The sequence below is a fragment of the Chenopodium quinoa genome, unplaced genomic scaffold, assembly GCF_001683475.1.
Source record: "Chenopodium quinoa cultivar QQ74 unplaced genomic scaffold, ASM168347v1, whole genome shotgun sequence".
In the NCBI taxonomy this organism is placed as follows: Eukaryota; Viridiplantae; Streptophyta; class Magnoliopsida; order Caryophyllales; family Amaranthaceae; genus Chenopodium; species Chenopodium quinoa.
The window spans coordinates 1,270,729-1,295,189 of NW_018743285.1; the positions used below are offsets into that span (position 1 = coordinate 1,270,729).

Here is a 24,461-nt window from a genome sequence, read left to right on the forward strand (position 1 = left end):
TAGATGCTTGTAAAGAATTAAAAAGAATTCAGTAGAACTTAAGTACAAACTTACTAGCTAACTCACTAATATAATGTTCTGTTTTCCAAATCAAACAATTAAAAATTGAAAGACAATTAATCGACAAATCAAAGAAAGCAAAAACCAGATACCTAGACCTAAAATCGAGCAATCGTATACACTTAATAAGACTCAAAGTATCTCTAACATGCCTAAAATTATAGTCACTTTTAGTACAGTACACTAACATAAAAGAATATCATTGAATAGTCTATTTTTGTAGTAAAGAATCAAATTGATCTGGGTTTAGTGCAGCATAAAAATGATAACAGCTTCAATTTCCTGATGCCTCTTCTTCTATTATCCTCAGATCTTCCGTCTTGCGTCTGCTGTTCCTTGGAAATTGAAGGTGTGTTACTGTCATGAGGCTGAAATTCTGTTATTAGTTGTTCCAAATTCTCAGAAACCACCGCGATTACTTCAGCAGACAAGTCAAACTCTACTGCAATATCCGCCATGATGTCAGGAATTGTATCGACTCCAAGCAAGAACTCAAAATACATCATTCTAACCGAATCATTGCCATCAGTAATACTCCTCAGAGTAATAGATATCAATACATCCTCTGACATTTTCCCCTGTAACCTGAATTTCTTATTTCTACTGTCAAAGTCCTTCAGTACTTCTGCAGGCGGCTGCAGTAGTTCAGCCACCTGATCTCGCACAGATTTTCTCAGACTCAGATTACCAGCAGCAGTACTAGTACTAGCAGCCGATGTTTCTGTAACATCGACTGCAAGAAATGAGTCCTCTAAAAGTTCCAATGCCGTGGTTCTTGGAGCAGGAGGGAGACACTTATTACTAAATCGCGCAATTTCTTTGTTTTTCACCCCGGCTAGCACAGACAAGTTGTAAGCCATCGGATGGGAAAAAAATTCGGGTCCACCACCGCCAAATACCATGCCACCCAACCTGACCTCACCGCATAGTAGTAATCTCCTATCCGCCATCTCTGCTACTGTAGCCCCAAACTTCTTTATGTCAGCTATAACCAATTCTTGATTATACGCCTTTGCAATTCCAAAGTCTCCTAATTTAATCGTGCCCGTTTTACCATCAACAAATATGTTAGCACACTTAACATCAAGGTGACAAACAGGCTGATCACGAGTATGAATATAATGTAACGCGCTTAAAATCTGTCTACACCAATTCTTGATCATCACTGTATTAGCAACAAGATTATGTTCTAAAATGTAGTGTCTCAAGTCCCCCGAAGAACAATACTCAGTAATCATGTTCACGACTTTATTGGGTTTATCTAACCAATGATCGTAGCATTTAATTATGTTTTCGTGCTCTAATGACATCGATAATTCAGCTTCAGCACATCTCTTAGACTTCTTTATTTGCCGTGTAAATGGTATCTTACCCCAAGCTATTTCAATGCCTTTAACCTCATCGAACCCCAAGTAAACTTTTTTAAAGGAGCCGCTTCCTAGGGGTTTGTTGGACCTTGAGAGTTTTCTTTCCTCATCCCTTTCCACAATCCTCCATTCGATTGAACTCGAAGATGCCATTACTAGTTTAGTACGTAGTAATTAGGAATGATATAACACAATGAAAGAAAGAAAGAAGCTAAGATTTGTGATGATTTTAATGGATTGAAAATGAAGGGATATATAATTTTGAAGAAGAAACTAAATAATAGAAATGGATTTTAATGATTTTAATAGAAATATTTATAGTGGTAGTTATAAAGTTGTTAGTTTTGCAGGGGAAATCAGTTAAGTCGGTTATCAAGATCAACAAACATAAAATGGGTTTTCTTGATTTTTATATTGTAACTAAATATCTTTATTTATCAAAAACAAATTTAATTTTAATTTTAATTTAAGATATTTACTTGGAAATTAATAAATAAAAATGACTTGCTAATCAATTCACTCCCATATTATTACTTTGGAATTCAAAATTAACATGTGTTGCTAATCTTGATTAATTAATAATTCATGTTTGCACTTTTAATTAGCTTCTTAGTTCTTGATTTGGGGACGGGTGCATATGACCATTGTTACTCTCCATTTTGAAATGTATTAACGATGTTTATTACTCCTTATTAATATAGATCTACCTTATTTTTACTATAGCATAAATTGAACGATTGTGATGGATAAGTATTACGAAGTATAAGTCTATAGCACACCCTGACTAAATGTCATGTAATAACAGGTTCTTGGCCTTCTAGCAATTGCATTATGTACTAAACGTGGAGGTGATCATGGACCGGGATGGGCTTTGAATTGCCACAAAAAAAAAAAAACCCATTTTGGGCCAAGCCTTCGATTCGGGCCCAACTTCACTCAGAAAAAGTCGTGTCAAAACCTCCTATTTCAGGTCAAAATCGGATCAGACCAAAATTTTAACTAAAAATGGTTGATAAATGTAATATGGAGTATATAATTAAATAGAAATTGTTTGGGGTAAAAAAAAACCCCTCCTATGCCACGTGGCCCAATACCGTGCTGAGACGTGGCAGCCCTTTAAAGGCCCATTGGAATCCAATCGGATGCTGACACGTGGCATTGTAACCTTAATGGGGGAGCAGATCTTCATCTGCTATAAATAGAGGAAATTCCTCTTTTTTACACATTCATAAATACATACACAAAAACCGAGCAATATTAATTGCGGATTTTCTCTGAATCAGGGAGAAAAACCCATTTACTTTCCGCACTTTTACCCATCCGGAATCATACTAACTTGATCGTCGGAGGTGGAATTCCACCCAACCGGAGTTTTGTGGTTTTGCAGGTACGGACGTCAGGCGCGCATTCCCAGAATTGTAACTCTCCCGAGGGACTCCAAAAACCCCGAAACATTTGGCAGCCGGCCTACGGTTGAACCTGAGGTCCATACTGACAATGACAGTGGTGAAGACTACGAGGTCGACACCTATGTGGCCCCAGACGGGTCATTTCGAACGAGATGCACCCGTTTCAAAGAGAAGAAGGAACGGGGCCAAAACGAAACTGGTCCCAAGAACCTAGGCGGCAAGCACGCTGGGCACTCCCAGTTGGCGGAGGGCACGGCCCCCGTCACCAGAGACGAGCTCATGAAATTCATGACGAGTTCCAAGGGGGAAATAAAAGACATAACCAAGAAGTCAACTGGCTCGAACAAGGATCAGTCGACAAAAAAGCCTTCTCCCTCCGGGAAGAAGCAGATTAAAGACCAGGTGCCTACTCCTCACCCCAAACCCAAGGGGACGGATGGGCCCCTGATCGACCTCTCCAAACTTCGTTTCCCTGAATCAGGGCAAAGGAAGGTCATCCGGCAAGTTCAGCCGGATGGGTCCAAAAACACTTTCTCTGACGCCCGAATGTTCATCCAGGAGAAGATAAGTCAGCAAATGTCTAGGTCGGATTCAACGTCGACTTACTTAGACAGTTTCCGCAATACTTTAATGAAGCATTCGGAGACGCATCAAGGGACACTACTAGAAAACAGCCAATCAACGACGGAAAAAATCCGTCGGAAAACCCTGAAATTCCGTCGGAAGGCGTCGTCGCATTATGGTTTGTAGGAATTTCGCGATATTCCGAGGGAAATTCCGTCGGAAAGGTCCATTCCGACGGAATTTTTTACGGATTTTGCTCTGTCGGAGTCAAGTTTGACTTAATTGTGAAGTCCGTCGCAACATTCCGACGGACTGAATTCCGTCGGAACCTACAACCTTCCGACTATGTTTCCGATGGAAATTTCGATGGAAAGTTTAATATTCCGTCGGAAAGTTTAATAAAAAAAAAATAAAAAAAAAAAAAAAAAAAAAAAAAACAGGCCCACCTACCCCTAACCCACTGCCCACACCCACCACTCCTAACCCACTGCCCCACCTACCCCTAACCCACTGCCCACCCCCTAACCCCAACCCACCACTGCCCACATTAACCAACCCCCACCACCGTAACCCACCCACACCCTTAACCCCAACCCACCCCACAGCCACCCCAGCCCTAACCCCACCACTGTAACCCCACCAAACACCCTTAACCCACCCCCCAACCCACCACGACCATCTTAACCCAGACTCACGCCACCAAACCCATGAAACCACCCACAACCCTAACTAACCCTAACCCACGCCACCAAACCCCACGAAACCACCCAAAAATTCCCACATCGCCACCCACCACTAGCCCACACGTCATACACACACACTACAACTAATAGGCTCAAAAATTTCAAAAAAAAAAAAAGAAAAAAAACTCAGAAAACCGAAAAATTAAAAAAAAAACATACCTTGAATTGAAATGAGCTTCGAATTTCATCACGAAAACAGTTTAACAAGGCCAAATTCGGCCATGAAAAGTCTAGATCTAGGCTTTTATTGGTCGAATTTGACCTAATTAACCATTAAAATAATCAAAATCGAAGTTGTTTTTTTTAGTAAGTAAATCAAACGGTTGAACAGTGAGACACCCAAAGAAATCGAAGCAAATCCTGATAAAAATGCTCCATTGTTACCCAGAAAACGTGAAGAAAAAGCTAGATTTATACTTGGTGGTGGTTGTGTCGAAGAGAAGAAAAAGGAAGAGGAAGGACAAAAGAAAAGGAAGGACGAAGGAGAAGGAAGGAGAATGAGAAGGAAAAGGAAGGAGAAGGAAGGAGAAGAGGAAAAATGAGAGGAAAGAGGAGAGGAGAGAGAAAGAGAAGATAATAGAAGAGAAGAGGGGCGGCAGAGAGGAGAGAGAAAAGAGAAATGAAGAAGAGGGGTAGGGTTCTGAAATTAAATGAGAGGAAAGAGGAGAGGAGAGAGAAATGGCGAAGCCTATATACAGGTGACAGAACTCTGTGCCATCAAGCACTCGTCGGAGCCAAGTAGGTCCGACAAGAAAGATAGCCAGCTTGCCCAGCCGGCCAAAAAAGAAGAGGGCAAGAATAGAAAAGAAGTCTGGGCGGCGGATCGCTCTGATCAACTGTCCCAGAAGAAACAGAGAAAGTTGGAACCGTACGTCCCCAAGTAAGAGTTCAACAAGGACTGCTCCTCCATCCTCATGGAGGTCAAAGACCGGTTAACTCTTGAAAAACCGGCTGCTATGAAGAGTTCTATCAAGAACCGTGACAAGAGCAAGTACTGTCACTTCCATGAGGATGTTGGCCATGACACCAATGGTTGCTATAGCCTCAAGCGGCTATTGGACCGTCTGGCTAACGAGGGGGCTCTGAAGTCCTACTTGGTGAAGTCCAAGGGTAACCCCAAACCCAACAATGGGCAAGCGTCAAAGAAGTCGGCTGTGAGCTCTGATACTGATGAAGAACACATCTTCACCATAGCAGGCGGCTTCGCAAGCGGAGGTCCTACCATCCGGGGTACCAAGTATAGCATCCGGAAACTATCCAACCTAGAGGATGAGGGCCTGGCGTCGAAAGATACCTTCCCTGAGGTCTTCATCTCTGAGAAGGATCGGGGTATGGTCAGGCGGCCCCATGATGACCCAATTGTCATCGAATGCAAGGTTTCCAATCAATGAGTGGACCGGATCCTCATCGATACTAGGAGCTCGTCTGACCTGATCAGCTACCAATACTTGGCAAAGCTCAAGTACAAGCCTAGCAGTATGCACAAGGCTTCTCACCCCCTAGTCGGCTTTGGGGGAAGAGTAGTGCATCCGGTGGGGAGAATTGACCTACCCATCCGACTAGGAGAGAAGGGGGAAGGACGACACATGGTCGTCAAGTTTTTGGTGGTCGCGGAATTGACCGCCTACAATCTCATTTTGGGTCGTCCTACCCTCAACGAGTCCAAGTCAGTCATCATCCCATCCCTCATGCTGATTAAGTTTAAGAGGGATGATGGTTTAGTCGGTGCCCTGAGCAGGGACCAAAAGATGGCTAGATACCCTTGTGGAAAAAAGATCAAGAGAAAACAACATTCGTCACTGATCAAGGGTTGTTCTGTTATACGGTGATGTCGTTTGGGCTAAAGAATGCGCCTGCTACCTTCCAACGGATGATTAACATGGTCTTCATTAATCAAATTGGGAGGAATGTAGAAGCGTACATTAATGACATGATAGTCCAATCCAAGCTCCAGACGGATCATCTTCCTGACCTCCGAGAAACCTTCACCACCCTCAGGCGGCATAATGTCATGCTTGATCCGAAAAAGTGCGTCTTTGGTGTTGAGTCTGGGAAGTTTCTCGGATTCTTGATTGATCAAAGGGGGATAGAGGCCAATCTGGACAAAGTGCAGGCGGTAATTAACATGAAGTCACCCGGCACTGTCAGAGAAGTCCAAAGACTCACTGGTTGTCTGGCGGCGTTGGGGAGATTCCTCAGCCGGTCAGGTGACAAGTGCCTCTACTTCTTCCAGGCAATCAAGAAGAAGACTAGATTTGAATGGGGGGAGAATGCTGAGGTGGCATTCCAGAAGTTGAAGGAGAACCACCACTCTTTGCTACGGCTGGTCAGCCCTCTAGCAGGAGAAGTTCTCTACATGTATTTGGCCGTCTCAGATCATGCCCTTAGTGTCGTTCTCCTAGCTGAGAGAGACGACATTCAGCTCCCGGTCTATTTCATTAGCCATGTGCTCCGAAATGCTTTGTTAAGATACCCCTTGGTTGAAAAATTCAGCCTCGCACTTTTCATGGCAGTTAAGAAGCTAAACCATACTTCTTGGCACACCCGGTGGTGGTCTACACAGACCAACCCCTCAAGCGTCCAATGACAACCCTTGAGTCATCCGGCAGAATGCTCAAGTGGGCTATTGAAATGCAAAGTCTGGAAATAACTTTCGAGCCTAGAAAGGCAGTGAAGGGTCAGGCGTTCGCCAACTTCATCGTTGAAATGACAAGACCGGTACATCCGGAAAATGTTGATCAGGTTTGGAAGTTATATGTAGACGGGAGCTCTACTATGAACGGTTGTGGTGCAAGCGTAATTTGCATATCTCCAGAGGGGGACAAATATGAATAGAAACTACGGTTCAAGTTCCATGCCTCCAATAATGAGGCGGAGTACGAGGCCCTGCTAGCTGGTATACGCATGTGTAAGGCGGCAGGGGCAAGGAAAGTTGACGCCTGCTCAGATTCTCAATTGATTGTTAGCCAATTCAATGGTGACTATGAGGCCACCCATCCGGAAATGATCAAGTATCTGCAGGCGGTCAAAGATGAGGCTGGGACACTTGATGAATTCCATCTAAGTCAGGTACCCCAGTCAGAGAACAATCAGGCAGATGCATTGTCCAAACTGGCCTCATCCGCCACTTGTGATACGCCTAGGTCAGTATTTTGGAAGGTCATGGAGAAAAGAAGCATTAAACATGATCCCATTGGAATTCTAGATCGAAGCTCTACCTAGATGGACCCCATCCGAAATTATTTGGTAGACAGCACCCTGCCGGATGCCCATTTAGAAGCGGCAGCACTGAAAAAGCGAGCTCTAAGCTTCGAAATGTACAAGGGGGAACTCTTCAGAAAGGGTTACCTCCAGTCGTTGCTGAAGTGTGTTACCCCTAAAAGGGGAAAAGAGGTGCTAGAGGATCTGCATGCGGGTTTTTTTGCATCACATATAGGCGGCAGAACTCTAGCAAAGAGGGCCAGGCGGCAAGGCTACTTTTGGCCCAATCTTGAGGCAGACGCCATGGAATTGGTGAAGAGATGTGACAAGTGCTAGAGGTTTGGCCGGCTCATACATCGTCCGGCAAAAGATTTAACGGCCATCTACAACCCGGTTCCATTTGCAAAATGAGGCATGGACATCTTAGGTCCTTATACGCCTGCATCAGGCGGAAGAAGATACATTCTAGTGGCTGTAGATTACTTCACCGAGTGGGTTGAGGCAGAGGCGGTCAAGGGCATTAAGACAAAGGATGTCATCTCCTTCATTTGGAGGAACATCATTACCCAGTTTGGGGTCCCTATGTCTATGGTCTTTGACAACGGTCCTCAGTTTGAAACGCCTACCCTCAAGAGTTGGTTGGGAGATCAAGGGATCTCACATTGTTTTTCATCCGTTGGCCGGCCCCAAGCAAACCTTCAGGTTGAAGCCTTCAACAAGCTCATCTCAGACGGCATAAAAAAGAAGATTGAAAGAGTTGGCGGTCTTTGGGCGGATGAGTTACCTCACGTCCTTTGGGCCATCAGAACAACTGAAAAAGGGCAACCGGTGAAACCCCATTTCTCATGACATACGGCACTGAAGCCGTCTTGCCATTGAACTTTATGAGCCAACACTCCGAGTCATGCTCTATGATGAAGAGGCTAATTGGGAGGCCATGCGTCTTGCATTGACTCACTCCCGGAGCGCAGGGGCAATGCCGCCTTGCGTCATGAGATATACCGTCTAAGAATGACGAGGGCCTACAACAAAAGAGTACACAAACGGCCCCTCAAAGTGGGGGACTTTGTGCTACGGAAGATGGAGGCAACCGGTAGGGCAAATGAGCAAGGGAAGCTAACCCCTAAGTGGGAGGGCCCCTACCGGGTTTTTGAAGAAGTCAGAGGCGGCACCTACCGCCTGGAAACACCAGACGGCAAGCGGCTAGCCATAACCTGGAATGTTGACAACTTGAAAAAGTACTACTTCTAAGGATTTGTAACTATTTTATAAATAGAGTATATTAATGAAAGAGTTAATTTATTTCAATTGTTTTTTGTATAGTCCCATGTGCAATGCACAACCGGGCAACTTCTAAGTCCCATGTGCAATACACATTCTGGCATCTTCCAAGTCCAACCTGTGCAATGCACCTCCGGGCACCCGTTTGCTCAAAATGAGTAGAAGTCTAAGTACCTAACTTAGTTATTCAAAAGGCTAAAGGCCAACATATTTAAATTGTCTGCTCTAACCATGAGTAGGCATCCGGCAACGCCCATTTGGGTGAATTTGTCGAAGAGAACATCTCCCTTCCGGGTGGTACATTGTTCTACAGGTAATAGACTAAAACGGCTTTAACTGGTTAAGTTAAAGATAACCCATGGCCGTTTGAATGGCCTATCGAAATCAAGATACACCCGGTTATTTCCCAAGGTAATACTGAAGGTGAATTAAATCTTGATCTGCAGCTGGCTTTTGCCAAAAAGCACTACAGCCGGCTCCAGCTTCCATAAACAAGGTCAAAACCTTGTGAAATCAAGGGACATCCGGTTATTTCCCCAACGCAATACAGGCGGTGAATTAAATCTCGGTCTTCAGCTGGCTTTTGCCAAAAAGCAATACAACCGGCTACCATTTCCATTATCATTATCATTAATCCGCAGTTGTTTAAAATGCATACGTCCGGCCTGCATGCCAACCAACGGCATTGTCGGATACCTAAGGGGTAAACCCTAGCCGGTTAAGCGCGTATCCTAAGTTTGATTTAGCCGGAACAGCCGGCCGATTCGACTTGGGATCAATTCTGTTTTGAAACGGTCACGGGCCACCTATATATTCATCCGGATGCTTATGGACGGCTGCTTGCTTCAAGTTTGTAACTATTAAGAAAACAACCATCCAGGGGCAGACAGGGCTAATAAATCCGGCATATATCAATTCAAATTGAAACAAAAAATTCATTTAAGGTAAAAATTGCAAAAAATTGAAACAAATAGTGGCAAAGCAAACCGACTTAGTCGGCATATATATATAAATATTTCAAAGTCAAATGTTAGCTGGACCCCTGTCCGGAGAAAATGATACAAGACTACACGGCTCGCAGGCCGGATGAAAGTAGGAGTTAAAAATCTATTTAAGCTACTGATGCTACTGTTGCTGCTGTTGTTCCGGCTGCTGGTCCTGACCGCCAATAGGGGCATCTTGGGCCTGCTGGGGTTGGCCTTCTCTGGCCCCACCCGGCATCTCTTCTTCCGCCTGCTCATCCCCTATGCCAGCCCACTCCTCGAAGGGCGCCGGTTGCTGAAGCCCGAGTACTTCAGCATCAAATACCTCTGTTGCGTAATTGTACCTCAAGTCGAAGAAAGCATAGTCGGTGTCCGGGTGGATCATGGACCATGCCATCTTCATGCGTGCTTCGAAGTCACGCTCATTCTCGGTGACCAGCCGGTTCTGTTCAGCCGACAGTTGGTCCAAATGCTCCTTTTTGGTCTTAACTAGCTCGTCCTTCAGCCGGGTGACCTCGTTTTTCAGCTCAACATTCTCCTTGTCAGCCTCCCCCAAGGCCTTGACGTCAGCCTTGAGTTTGTCAACTTGGAGTTTCCAGTCGGCAGCATTTTTGTTGGTTGTATCAGCAGCAGCCGTAAGCTCCTGGTGATTTCCTCCTGTTTCATCTCCCGGGCTTTAGTTTGGATTTCAAGCATAAGGGAGTTATATTGACAGACATCAATTAATTCGGCTGCCCGTCTCTATGCATCCCTTACCTCCTCTTGCTTCTTCCGCAAAGGAGCTTTCATCCCGTCAACTCTCAACATTACCTGCAACGTCAGCTAGAAATGAAGTTAGTTAAGTTATATAACAACCGGCAATTAGAAAAATTGCCCAAAAATACTCCATCCGGTAATTAGCAAAATTGCCCAAAGGTACCCCAACCGGTATTTTACCTCAGCTAGCAGTGAGGTGATGCGGTCAAGGTTGACCTGGTTGACACCCCGGTACCGCCTCCTTCTCGGTCCGGGTGAGGGTCCTCAGCATTCTCTTGGCGTAATATTGCATATCAGATCCGGCCAACGAGAAGCAGCATCTGCATCATGGGAGATATTTGTTAACTATTGGGCTTAAGCGGCTCCTATATTCAGCCGACTTCCGGAAAAATCCCCCGACTGAGAAGCTTGGGACTTGACTCGAACAAGCCCAACGGCCGGGGGGGTTAAAAGGGAAATTTGTACCTTCGTTTTCAGGCTGAGGGGTGAGACGACCCCCAGCCGCATTTGAGCCAGATGCAACAGCAAGCACCAGATTAGAAGGAACCTCAGGCTCCTTAGATCCGGCCTCAACCAGCCCTGAGCTTAAACTCAAGCTTTGCAGACTTTTGCCTGCGGTTGTGGGTCTATCAGGAGCCGGTGTTCTACCGGATGAGGTGGGTGCGGGACCGCTTGAGACCCGCCGCCTCTGTGAAGCAGGCTGGGGGAGTTCCTCCCCTGGTCACCTCACCATTTTCCTCAAACAGCGAGGAACGTTCTGGCTCCCCGTCTGCAAAAGATAGCAAAGCAACAAGTTAGAATCAAGATTATTTGCAAGACATACAGGTGACATCAAATCAGCCGGTGCTTACCCCACCGCCTCTGGCCACAAGTTGGGCCCGTTTCTGCTCGAGTTGCTCCTTCCTTATTTCGGCGGCTGACTTAGCTAGCGTTTTCTCTGGTGGAGTCATCTCAAGTCTCACTGGTAGAAAAAAAGAAATAGGCAACCCCCTATGGCAACGGTTCATGAAAACCGTTGCCAACTTAAGTGAGCGCCATTTTTTTTTTTTAAAAAAAAAAAAAAAAAAAAATTGGTTACATTTGGCAACGGTTAACCGTTGCCAATTGATTAAATTTAAAAAAAATAAATAAAATAAAAGGGGTAGAGTTGGCAACGGTTAACCGTTGCCAATTTTAAAAAAAACCCGGGTTTTTGAATACTAAGCTACTGTATACTCCCTCGTTCAAGTGCAAACGTTCTTCTTCTCTCAACTCTGTTTTTGCTCTCACCTCCAAAAACGCGTGCCTTCCCTCAGCTCTCCCCAAACCATTCCTCCAATGAAGCTTCCATTGAAGGGTCCATTGAAGCTTTTGCCTCCTCACGCACGCAGTGGGTCTGGGTTTGTTCTTCTGCCTCCCTCACGCACGCACTCATCTCTTCTCTTCTGCCTCCCTCCATATATGCTTGCATTATTGAAGTATGTAGCAGCTTAGACCTAGCTAGGTAAGTTGTAATAGCGCTCCTCCATTGTTATGGTTTTTGAGATATTGGTCTTTAGTTAATATTGACAATTTTCTTGTAATTGCTAGGGTTTGTCAATAATTGCTACTTAACTCCTCCATTTATATGCGCAAGGCACAGCTCCCCCTCCATTGAACGCATAAGGCTCCTCCTCCACAAATGTAAGGCCTTTTCTAGTTGTTATTGTTGCTGTTTATAAGCTGAGAATTGTATTTAGTACAAGCTACATTTACCTATATTTCTAAATTGTTATGAGAACTTTATTTATCATCACTTATAAAGTTGAGAATTTTATTTTGTTTATAGGATAATTTAGTCCTTTTTATTTAAGAGAACAAAGTTGAGAGTTTAGGGTTTAGGGTTTGAATATACTTTTCTTTATGAGTTGCTTCTCACTATATATATGTGTGTTTCAGGCTAAGAAATGGGTGTCAAGGGCTTCTAGGGTAAGATCATCAGTTTGGAGAGTGGGCGGAAAACATCCTTGTATCTTACTCTGACTGTCCTTGTTCTTGCTCACTAATATCATTCTTATCTTTTCCCTTAATCTGGTTTTCTATTTGTGTTCTATATAGGTTACACTGAAAAATATTATAAGGAATTTTTGGGCGAAGCATAGACCTTGGCATTGACCTTCTATTTGAGAGTGTTGAGCCTTTATAGGTACTTAGGTATATATATATATATATAACTTTATGTGCTTTAAATAAGTTCTTGGTTGCACATTTTTGTGGAGATGGTCTGTGATATAACTTTAGTGCATCTTCTATCATGATGTGTGATTAATCCATTGTTTTTTAATTGATTGCATGTATCATCATATGCCTAGATACCTATTCAAGGCTTTCTCATTAGGAGAAAGTCTTGAATAGTCCCCGGTTGGGACTGTTCTTGAACGTTTACTCTCACTTAGGTGGTGAATGTATGTCAGTTTTTTCGATTTTAAGGAACATCTTGGCTTAGCATTTCCTCGATCACCATGTTCTCTGGGTACATATGTGGGTAAGTAATTACCTACGTCGTGTACTTGGAGAACTGGGCGGAAATGCTGCCAGATTTTCCTTAAAATTGGAAATCTGATATACATTCACTAGTGAGAGTAAACGTTCAAGGATGGGTTAGGTTGGAGTGATAAGGACCCTTTGGAAGCATATATGCATTTTTTTATCTATATGAATGTTATATGCATGTTGTGAGTTTGAATTTGATTTATATATATAATAGATGTAGCAATTATACATTATTCGTAATATGTTGCCATGTTTAGAGACAATTTACTTAATGGAGAAGGATCGTGGATGGATGTATGGTAGACGTGATACATTGGAATTCTTTAATGGGGTTCAAGAGTTTTGCGAGACGACTTCATCTTATCAGCGCAGAATGGGTTTTGAGTGCCTCTATTGTCCTTGTGTTGATTGTAATAATGTGAAGGTGGTCAATAGTGTTGATATCATTAGAGATCATGTAGTTTGTCGTGGGTTTAGGGTTAAATATCATGTGTGGATTTGGCATGGTGAAGAAGGAGAGTACAGTGGGGATGTTATTGGGTATGATGTGCATGATGATAGAAGCAATGATATCCGTGTGGACGAGGAATACAAGAATGATGAATATATTGTTGATGATGGTGCTGAGGAGGGATTTGAGGATGATCATGTGGATGAGGTTGAGGATGAAGGTGTGGATGAGATGATGCGTGGTTTTGAAGGTGACGTGTTTGAGTCATTATCGGAGGCTTCTAAAAAGCCTTTGTATCCTGGGGTGCAAAAAATACTCCAAACTATCAGCCGTGCTAACTCTTTTTAACATTAAGTCGAAGCATGGGTGGGCGGACAATAGTTTTACTTCCTTGTTGAGCGTGTTAAGTGAGATGTTGCCCGATGGGAATGAAATTCCTAAGTCTTACTATTACGCTAAGAAGCTCATGTGTCCATTTAGTTTGGAGTATAAGAAGATACATGCATGTCCTAATGATTGTATTCTTTACCGAAATGAATATGAACAATTGGAGGAGTGTCCAAGATGCAAGAAGTCACGCTACAAGCGCAAGAGTTGCAATGCTGGTACGAAAGGACCCCTGCTAAGGTGTTGTGGTATCTTCCCATAATTCCAAGGTTTAAGCGTCTGTTCTCTTTACCAAAAGACGCTAAAAATTTGAGGTGGCATGCAGAGGGAAGAAAGAAAAACAGAATGCTGAAGCACCCAGCCGACTCCCCGCAATGGAAGAACCTTGATATGAAGTTTGGGGAATTTGGTGATGAAGTCAGAAATTTAAGGCTTGGTTTGTGCACGGACGGGATGAATCCATTTGGCACTCTTAGTACCCAGCACAGCATATGACCGATACTTTTAGTGATCTACAATTTGCCTCCTTGGTTGTGCATGAAACGGAAATATGTAATGCTTTCACTCTTGATATCGAGGCCAAGGAAACCTGGAAACGACATAGATGTGTATCTTGCGCCATTGGTTGATGATTTGAGAAAAATGTAGGACGAAGGGGTTTCCGTGTTTGATGCTCATAAGAATGAGATGTTCACATTGCGTGCAGCTCTTATGTGGACCGTTAATGATTTTCCTGCATATGGAAACTTGTCTGGGTATAAGAATATAGGGAAAAAGGCATGTCCCATTTGTATTGATGATACGCCAAGCAGACGCTATGATCATTCTTTCAAAGAGGTGTATTTGAGGACAAGAAGGTTGCTCAGGCGCGATCACCCGTACTGTCAGCAGAAAAAGGCTTTCGATGGGATGGTGGAAGAGGGGACTGCTCCTAGGCCACTGACTGGTGAGGAGGTTTACGCTCGGGTTAAGGGTATACGAACAGTATTTGGGAAATCTGAAAAAGCGGCGGAATCAGTTGCTCTCTTTAAAAAAGAATCAATCTTTTGGTTGCTCCCGTACTGGAAAGAACATGACGTTAGGCACTGTCTTGATGAAATGCATATAGAGAAGAATGTGTGTGACGCTCTTGTGGGAACGCTGATGAATATTCAAAACAAGATAAAGGACGGAAAGGGTTCACGTTTAGATTTGGAAAAGATGGGGGTGCGTCCAGAATTGTGGGTTCAACAAAGGGTTAGTAAGGGAAAGGAACAGGAAAAGGAAAAAGAAATGGGTTCGAAAAAGGGAAAGGGGAAGAGCAAGGGAAAGGGAAAGACCGCGGATGCGTCGAAGAAGAAAAATGAGGGAAAAGCCAAAGAGGGGAAGGCCTATTTACCTCCGGCTTGCTACACATTGTCAAGGGTAGAAAAACGAATGTTTTGTGAATGTCTGTATGGCATTAAGGTTCCATCAGGGTACGCATCTAACATGAAAAGATTTGTATCCTTAAATGGAGAATTGAAGCTGACAAGTATGAAATCCCATGATTGTCATGTTCTGATGCAAGTTTTTCTACCAATTGCAATACGTGGTATTTTGCCAAAGCACGTGAGGGAAGCTATTATAAGCCTCTGTTCGTTTTTCAATACAATATGTAGCAAAGTGCTTGATCCTTGTACACTTGATGCTTTACAGGCGGATGTGGTTGTGACTTTGAGCAAATTTGAGATGTACTTTCCGCCCTCGTTTTTCGACATAATGGTGCATTTGATTCTTCATTTGGTGCGTGAGATTAAGTTGTGCGGTCCAGTGTTCATGAGGTGGTGCTATCCTTTTGAAAGACACATGGGTACATTGCAAGATAAAGTTAGGAATCGGGCTCACCCGGAAGGAAGTATGATTCAAGGGACCGTGGCGGAGGAGATTGGTAATTTTGTGGCCAACTATATAGCCGTTGCTGAACCTATTGGTATTCCTACTTTTCGACATGAAGGTAGACTTGATGGTCATGACACAATTGGGTCGAAACGAATGTCACCTGATCGAGAGAAGTTCTTACAAGCACACCTTTATGTGTTGCACCATGTTGAATATGTTCACCCATTTTTAGACGAGCACATGGCTAGTTTGCGTGATGAGTTTCCGTCGAAAGGTGAAAGGGCACCGATGCAGTTGCACAATAAGAAGTTTGTGAGTTGGTTTCGTGATCGAGTGATGGGTGGAATGGATAAGAGTGTCACAGCTACAGTAAGGTGGCTTGCTTATGGTCCTAGGGATGATGTTCGCTCATTTGAGGGATATGACATAAATGGGTACACATTTTGGACTGAGCGTCAAGATTTGAAATCATCCTCGACCCAAAACAGTGGTGTAACGGTTGTGTCATCGTCAAGGGAGTTTGCAAGTGCTAAGGATAAATCACTCGTTGATGCAGAGTTGTCATACTACGGTCGAATTCAAGAAATATGGGAGCTTGATTATTGTGACATCACGATCGCTCTTTTACGGTGTAAGTGGGTTGATAATATCAGGCGTAACATCAAATTTGATGACTTTACTCTTGTAGATCTTGGCAACTTGAATGATAGTGCGGAACCATTCATCCTTGCATCTCAAGCTAAGCAGGTGTTTTACGTATCTGACCCTGCCGACTCAAAATGGTCTATTGTGCTAGCCGGCAAAAGAAGAATCCTTGGCGTTGGAGATGTCGAGGATGAGGAAGAATATGATGCCTTTGATGACTCGGCACCTTTCACTGTTCCTAGACCTGCTGTGCCAAATGAGATAGACGACCAAGCCAATTACATGAGATCAGACCACGATGAAGGAATATTAGATTGAGGTATTGTATATTTTCTGTTAGTTTGAATTGCATGCGTAGAAAGAATTAAAAACTCACATTTTAGGTGAAAATGAATGAAATTGTTGAATTACTTGCCCATTTTTCTTATATTCTTTTAAATGAATAAAGTAACTTGCATCACCATTTTCTATGTTTATTTGTATTATAATTCAGCAATTTATATATGATTATAAGTTTACCTTACAATTCAGCAGCTAATAACGTGTTATGTTTGTAATGACAGGTTTTAACATCTAATGGCGGACGATCAATACCGTGTTCGAGTTGAGGATGTTGAATCTAATGATGATGATTCATCTAATGATGGGGACCAGCTGTATGATGTGAACAAGGAACCTAATTTGGGTGAGCCAGAAGATCAGGCGCAAGATGTATTGGAGAGAATAATAGATGAGTTTGAAATTGTAGCTGAGCAAGCGCCTTCAATCAATAATGCCATTATGGAGCCATTTCGTGAGAATCAAAGTGGAGGGGGGGTGTAGGCACCAGCGAAGAAAAAGCTGAGGGGTCCGACGACAGCTTTCAAGAAACCTGTCGGTCCTATGGTCTTGGAGTATGACAGGGTAGGGCAACCCTCAGGTAAATGGCGTCGTCAGTATGTTGGTCAAGTTGGGATTTGTGCGCGCAAAATCCCCATTACGCTTCATATGAGCGACGTACCTACAGGCTTGATTGACACGTTTTGGAATGATACCAGGGTAAGTTTTATGGATTCCACATTATTTATAAACAATTTCAATTTATTGTTATGTTATGGGCAAACTAATAATGTTTGTTATTTGTGCTTGTAGAGTCTATTTAACATTCCAAATGAGTACGCCAAGCGAAGGGTGTCTGAATCCTTACTTGCGGCAAGATTCAGAAGCTTCAAGTGTAACTTAGTTCGTCGGTTTATCACAAAGAAACTTGTGAGGAAACCAAAGAACAAGAAAGGAGGTGGCAGTGATGATGATGTCATCGATGAAGAGAAACTCCCATAGCAAATATGGCCTAGCATATCGAAGGATGATTGGGAAGCTTTCGTTCTTCAAAAATGTAAAAAAGAAGAAATTGTAAGTTTAAAGAACTCTGATGAAAATTGTGTTGTAATTTATCGTCTTTTTTATTAGTAATGAAACTAACATGTCTTTTTATGTAGGAAATGAGGGAGCAGAATTCCAAGAATGCATTGCAAAAGCAATACCACCATCATATGGGAGCAATGACGTATGATGAATGGAGGGATACGTGGGTGAGTGAAGGAGTATACCCCACTGCGCTTCTAGGGTCCTCCACAACGCCGTCTAACTCCACAACCAGTACTTTGGTGAGTCGTGCTGGGGATTTCTTTTGCTCTATGCATTCGCGGGACAAGAAAACCGGAAATGGTCCATCAAGGCTCCGGAAACCAAAGAAATGACAGATAAGCTAGTAAGCAACTATGAACTAGTGAACTACATTATTCATTTTCATGTATATCACTTTATATAAACACTTACTTCATGTTGCCATTTTGTTTTTGCTACAGCTTGAGTACACTAGAGAGCTTGTTGAAGGCAAGCTCGTCCCGACGGTAGAGAAGGACCCCTTCACCTTGGCTATGGGAAAGCCCTACCATCCAGGACGGGTATTAGGTGCTGGGGGGAGCTTGCTAAGATGGGAGAAGGTAATGGGTCCCGACTATACCAAATCTAGAAGATCCCGAGCAAGTGTGAACTCGCCACATAACTTCGATGCCACAGTGGCATCAATTAAAGAACAAGTGCGCAATGAGATGCGCGAAGAGTTCAATGCATGGGCGAAGCAAATGAATTTGCCGACCATGCCCTTTTCCTCAACAACACCGGTCGACTCAAGTAGCCACCCACGAAGAGAAGGAGAACAGCGGATAAATGCACGCGAGGAGGTACATGATTAGAATTCAACTCTATAAGTTTTGATATGTTGAGTTACGTGGGTACGGTTCTAATTAATGTTTCACTATTAATACACTATTGCAGATTGGTACTCCTTTACTTGCGAACTCAAGGGGGCTTGATACTCCGACACCTCATCACTTGTTTGTTTGGATAATGATATTGGTTTTTGGATTGTGTTGTGAAATGGTTAAGTTGGCTATGAAATGGCGAAGTATGCTGTGTTGTGTTGTTGGTGTTGCTTTGTTGATGTGATGTGTTGTTGTTGTTTGCTCTTCCTTCTCCTTCTCCTCATTCTCCTCCTCCTTCCCCTTCTCCTCCTTCTCCTTCTCCTCCTCCTTCTCCTCCTCCTTCTCCTTCTCCTCCTCCTTCTCCTTCTCTTTCTTCTCCTTCTCCTTCTCTTTCTCCTTCTCCTTCTCCTTCTCTTTCTCATTGGGAAGCCAAGAAGCTAGGCTGCAGCTGCACTGCAGCAGCTATGCAGCACTGCAGCAGCTGTGCAGCACTGCAGCAGCTGTGCAGCACTGCAGCAGCTGTGCAGCCTCGCAGCAACTGTGCAGTAGCTGTGCAGCAGCGGTGCAGCTGCTGCCCTTCCCGCCCGGTTTTTTTTTTTTTTTTTTGTTTGCACTCGTTTTGTTTTTTTTTTTCTTTTTTTTTTGCACCTAAGATACTTAGTTATGAATATTTATGGCTTGAAACAACATAAAAAAAAAAAAAAGCAAATTTACAAGTTATAGGTTCATTTAGAGTATTTATGGTTCAAAATGGGCAAAATGACTTTTAACTTGGCCATTTTTCATAATTTTAGCTCAATGCTTGAATTAACTCCTATATTACCCCTAAGAAACTTAGTTATGAATATTTATGACTTGAAACAATATAAAAAAAAGCAAATTTACAAGTTTTAGGTTCATTTAGAGTATTTATGGTTCAAAATGGGCAAAATGACTTCTAACTTGCCCATTTTTCATGATTTTAGCTCAATGCTTGAATTAACTCCTATATTACACATAAGATATTTAGTTATGAATATTTAAATGAAGTATCTTCCTAATTGGTGTAGGAAGAGACCCGTTGTGAACTTCTTCACCCGGGCGAATCATATGATGGACCTTTGAATTTTGTTGCCTATGGTAGTGCACAACCGGCCGAACAAGGTATGGTCCATCTTCGACCTCTTCTGCCTGAGCATTATTCTGTCGGGATCCATTCTGAGGTTCCCGGGTTCGAGGACATCTTAATACCTGTGCCCGTGGAGGAGGATGAGTTCACTACACTCTGGGCAGCAAAAGGTAGTTTTGTGCAATGGCCATCTGCTTGGATACGGTTGATGAACGAGGTAATTAAGATTTAGATTTCAAGCTTTAATCTTTTCTTCCCAAGAGTTGGATGGAAATCTTTTCTAACCATTTGTGTGATTTGTTTTATTAGCCATCAAGGAAAAGCCAAACTCCAAAGAAGAGGGTGGAGGGGCCAAAGCAGAGGAGTGAACATGGCTTGGTAAGTGGAAAAGCGTCGATGAAGAGCCCTTCACGAGGTTCAGCTACGCAAGCTACTCCATTAGTTGAAGACACGGTGCTTCAATCGCTATCTCAAGAGTTAGCTTACTTGCACAACCGTGTTTGCGTGTTGCCTAATGACAGCCCCATCCAAATTCAACTTCCTAAGGAAATGTTCCACTACGATGATGATGCAACGGCATGGCTATTCAAAGAAGATGTGAAGGAATTTCTAAGGGGTGAAATGCTTAACATTTCCCTCATTCAAATATACATGAGGTAATTCAACTGGTACTCAATTTTGCTTATTCAGTTTAGTGGTGTTTGTCGTTTGGTTTTCGATTAACATTTTGTTATCATGCATGCAGAGCACTCCAGGAGCAAATATGGGAGCTTGAATCTCCTTGTCAAGTTGGGTGGTTGTGCCCTGAGCAGATGTCCACTGCTAGAATCTTAGGCAACTCCGCTAACGTGTTGTACTATGCTGAACGGGGTATCAAGCAATCAGTGAGTGCGGGAGACAAGTTTATATTCGTCCCATACTATGAGGAGTACGTCTGATTATGCTAGTCAAGTTCATTTGTTTTCCCAGTTTATTTGTTGTGATAGGCTAACTATTGATTTGTTTGTCTCGTGTGTAGTTATCATTGGACCCTACTTGTGATTTGTGTTTCCAGTAACAAAATCTTCTACTTTGATTCTGCTCGGTTACCTCAAGTAAGAAAGTGCCTCGTGAGGTCCATACTGCAAAAGTAAGCATCTACTTTGTTTCACTTCTTGTTATTCATTTTCATATCTTAACTCATATGTATTGATTATACTATTCAAATTTGAACTTATTACTTTGATTTTTTGTAGTACCATGAACAAGATAAATCCTCGATCTCCTCGAGGTCCTACATGGAAAGCACCCAAGGTAATTCACCCATGATGTTGTGATTTTCTTACTTTACAATGCTTAAGATGTTGCTTATTTGCTATGAATTTTGATTCATGTGCTTTGTTCCTCATGCTAGTGCGCACAACAGGAAAACGGAGTTGACTGTGGCCTATACGTGATGAGATTCATGTATGACATAGTGATGAGTCATTGTACAGACACACGTCAGCTTGAAGAGGTATGCCATTTTGGTTGAAATTGCGTTCCAAGACCACTTACTTGCTCTTTTCTTGTAATATCAAGAATTAATCACCTATAAATAAGTGATTATGACATGTTTTAACTAGTTATGAGGTCAATAGACAAGAAATATAGAAAAAAGGCATCCTAGTAGCCAAAATGGTCTTACTTGAGCCATTTTGGTTGAAATTGCGTCCCAAAACCTCTTACTTGCTCTTTTCTTGTAATCTCAAGCATTAGGCACCTATAACTAAGTGATTATGACATGTTTTAACTAGTTATGAGTTCAATAGACAAGAAATATAGAAAAAAGGCATCCTAGTAGCCAAAATGGCCTTACTTGAGCCATTTTGGTTGAAATTGCGTCCCAAAACTTCTTACTTGCTCTTTTCTTGAAATCTCAAGAATTAGGCACCTATAACTAAGTGATTATGACATGTTTTAACTAGTTATGAGTTCAATAGACAAGAAATATAGAAAAAAAAGGCATCCTAGTAGCCAAAATGGCCTTACTTGAGCCATTTTGGTTGAAATTGCGTCCCAACACCTCTTACTTGCTCTTTTCTTGTAATCTCAAGCATTAGGAACCTATAACTAAGTGATTATGACATGTTTTAACTAGTTATGAGTTCAATAGACAACAAATATAGAAAATAGGCATCCTAGTAGCTAAAATGGCCTTACTTGAGCCATTTTGGTTGAAATTGCGTCCCAAAACCACTTACTTGCTCTTTTCTTGTAATATCAAGCATTAGGCACCTATAACTAAGTGATTATGACATGTTTTTAACTAGTTATGAGTTCAATAGACAACACATATAGAAAATAGGCATCTTAGTAGCCAAAATGGCCTTACTTGAGCCATTTTGGTTGAAATTGCGTCCCAAAACCACTTACTTGCTCTTTTTTTGTAATCTCAAGCATTAGGCACCTATAACTAAGTAATTATGACATTTTTTAACAAGTTATTAGTTCAATAGACAACAAATATAGAAAATAGGCATCTAAGAAGCCAAAATGGCCTTACTTGAGCCATTTTGGTTGAAATTGCGTCCCAAAACCACTTACTTGCTCTTTTCTTGTAATCTCAAGAATTAGGCACCTATAAATAAGTGATTATGACATGTTTTAACTAGTTATGAGTTCAATAGACAACAAATATAGAAAATATGCATCCTAGAAGCCAAAATGGCCTTACTTGAGCCATTTTGGTTGAAATTGCGTCCCAAAACCACTTAATTGCTCTTTTCTTGTAATCTCAAGCATTATGCACCTATAACTAAGTAATTATGACATGTTTTAACTAGTTATGAGTTCAATAGACAACAAATATAGAAAATAGGCATCCAAGAAGCCAAAATGGCCTTACTTGAGCCATTTTGGTTGAAATTGCGTCCCAAAACCTCTTACTTGCTCTTTTCTTGTAATCTCAAGCATTAGCCACCTATAACTAAGTGATTATGACATTTTTTACCTATTTATGAGTTCAATAGACAAGAATTATAGAAAATAGGCATCCTAAAAGCCAAAATGGCCTTACTTGGGCTATTTTGATCGAAAATGCGACCTAAACCCTCATATTGCTATTTTCTTGTATTTCATTCCTTAGTCACATATAACTAAGTAATAATTTCATGTTATTATTATGAGTAAGCTAAGTATGAGTTCACTTACGTTTTGTGTATTATTCCAAGTTTTGTTCGGGTCATTCCTACTAACTAACCCCAATTATTATTAATTCACTTCTACTAACTCACGTTTTGTGTATTCTAAGTTTTGCAAGGGGCAAACGGGACAGCCATACACGAGCGAGGAACTCCATGTAATTTGAGAGATGTTGGCGACCTACATCACATTTAATTTGTAAATATCGTTTACTAGCTAGCTACTTCAATCCTAGCCTTAGCTTACTAATTATGTACTATACATTATTATAACTAATTAAAATTGTTTGTAGGTAACATGAAACATTTTTCTAATTAATATCATCTCTTGCGATTGTTATTATTATTTATGTTTTATTATTAATAATACTAATTGTTGTTACTATTATCATAATAATTATTATTATTATTACTATTATAATATTAATAATTATTATTATTAATATTAAAATTATAATAATAATAATTATTATTAATATTAATATTATAATAATATTAATTATTATTATTAATATAAATATTATAATATTAATAATATTGCAGCCAAAAAAAAAAATACAGGTCAATGGCAACGGTTAACCGTTGCCAATATTGATAATATTGCAGCAAAAAAAAAAAATACAGATCAATGGCAATGGTTAACCGTTACAAATATGTAAAAAAAAAAAAAAACAAAAAGGGCACCATTGTATTTGGCAACGGTTAACCGTTGCCAACTCAAGCAATTGGCAACGGTTAACCGTTGCCAATTATTTTTAAAAACAAAAAAAAGGGTGCCATTGTATTTGGCAATGGTTACCAATTGCTTGAGTTGGCAACGGTTTTGAACCGTTGCCAATTATTTTGGGATTTGGCAACCCTCAAATACACAACGGTTCAAAACTGTTGCCTTTGGGGGGGTTTGAACCATTGCCAATTTGCTCTTTTCGTGTAGTGTCCTTTCTCTTCAAAATAGTAAAGAAAAAAAATGTTAAGAGCATTCAAACACCATACAGGCGGCATAAATTGCCGGTTGAGCAGTAAACCTTTGTCCTAAAAGGTGCTAAGCCCGCAGGCGGAAAGGAACGCCTCGTCTCTGAACCAGTCCGGATGAGGGACCCATAATTTGGGGACAATGATTTGTGTCCCATCATCCAGTGGCCTTGTAATCTTCTTAAACAGTCCCGGCTCCATAATGGCATCTCAAGCCTCAGTCGGTACCTTTGGGAGGGCGCATTTCTTTCCTAATAGAGCCGAATTCTTATTGTAACGGCGCAGCCGGTGATTTGCAGCCGTAGATGGGGAAGAGACGAAATAAAACTTGCTCTTCCAGCTAGTCCATTTGGAGGGCTTCTCCAATGTCATCATGTATTTTGGATGCGTGGTGAGTGTGTACCACGCATTCCAGCCGCCTGGGGCACGGCTCAGGTAGTGCATGTGCGCGAACCCCTCCTAGCTAGGCGTCACGTCCTGCATCTCGCAGGCGGCAATATATCCCAAAATGTTCACCCAAGAGTTAGGTGTGAGCTGTCAAACGCCAAGGTCGTAACCCCTTAGAATGGCCTTGATCGTTTTGTGGAAGGGAAACCGGAGGCCGGCTTTGAATGCCGCCTCATAGCAACCGAAATAATTGTTGGTATGTTCCAGGACGTCATCCCAGACGACGGTTGCATCAGCAGGCGGGACACCGACTTCCCATCCGGACCCTACAAGGCGCTTCTCCAAAAAAGTCGGGAGGGTTACATTTAA

At 42.0% G+C, this 24,461-nt stretch overlaps 1 protein-coding gene across 1 annotated transcript; it reads right to left on the minus strand.

Annotated features, from left to right (window-relative positions):
* Positions 1-290: 290 nt before the first annotated feature.
* On the minus strand, positions 291-1,580 carry LOC110735603 (serine/threonine-protein kinase WNK8-like). Its single transcript, XM_021915793.1, has one exon. It carries the CDS (start codon positions 1,578-1,580, stop codon positions 291-293), a length of 1,290 nt encoding a protein of 429 aa, XP_021771485.1.
* Positions 1,581-24,461: the final 22,881 nt, after the last annotated feature.

What these genes read in the sequence shown, in the direction of transcription:
- LOC110735603 (XM_021915793.1), bottom strand. Translation starts at nt 1,580, where the DNA reads ATGGCATCTTCGAGTTCAATCGAATGGAGGATTGTGGAAAGGGATGAG.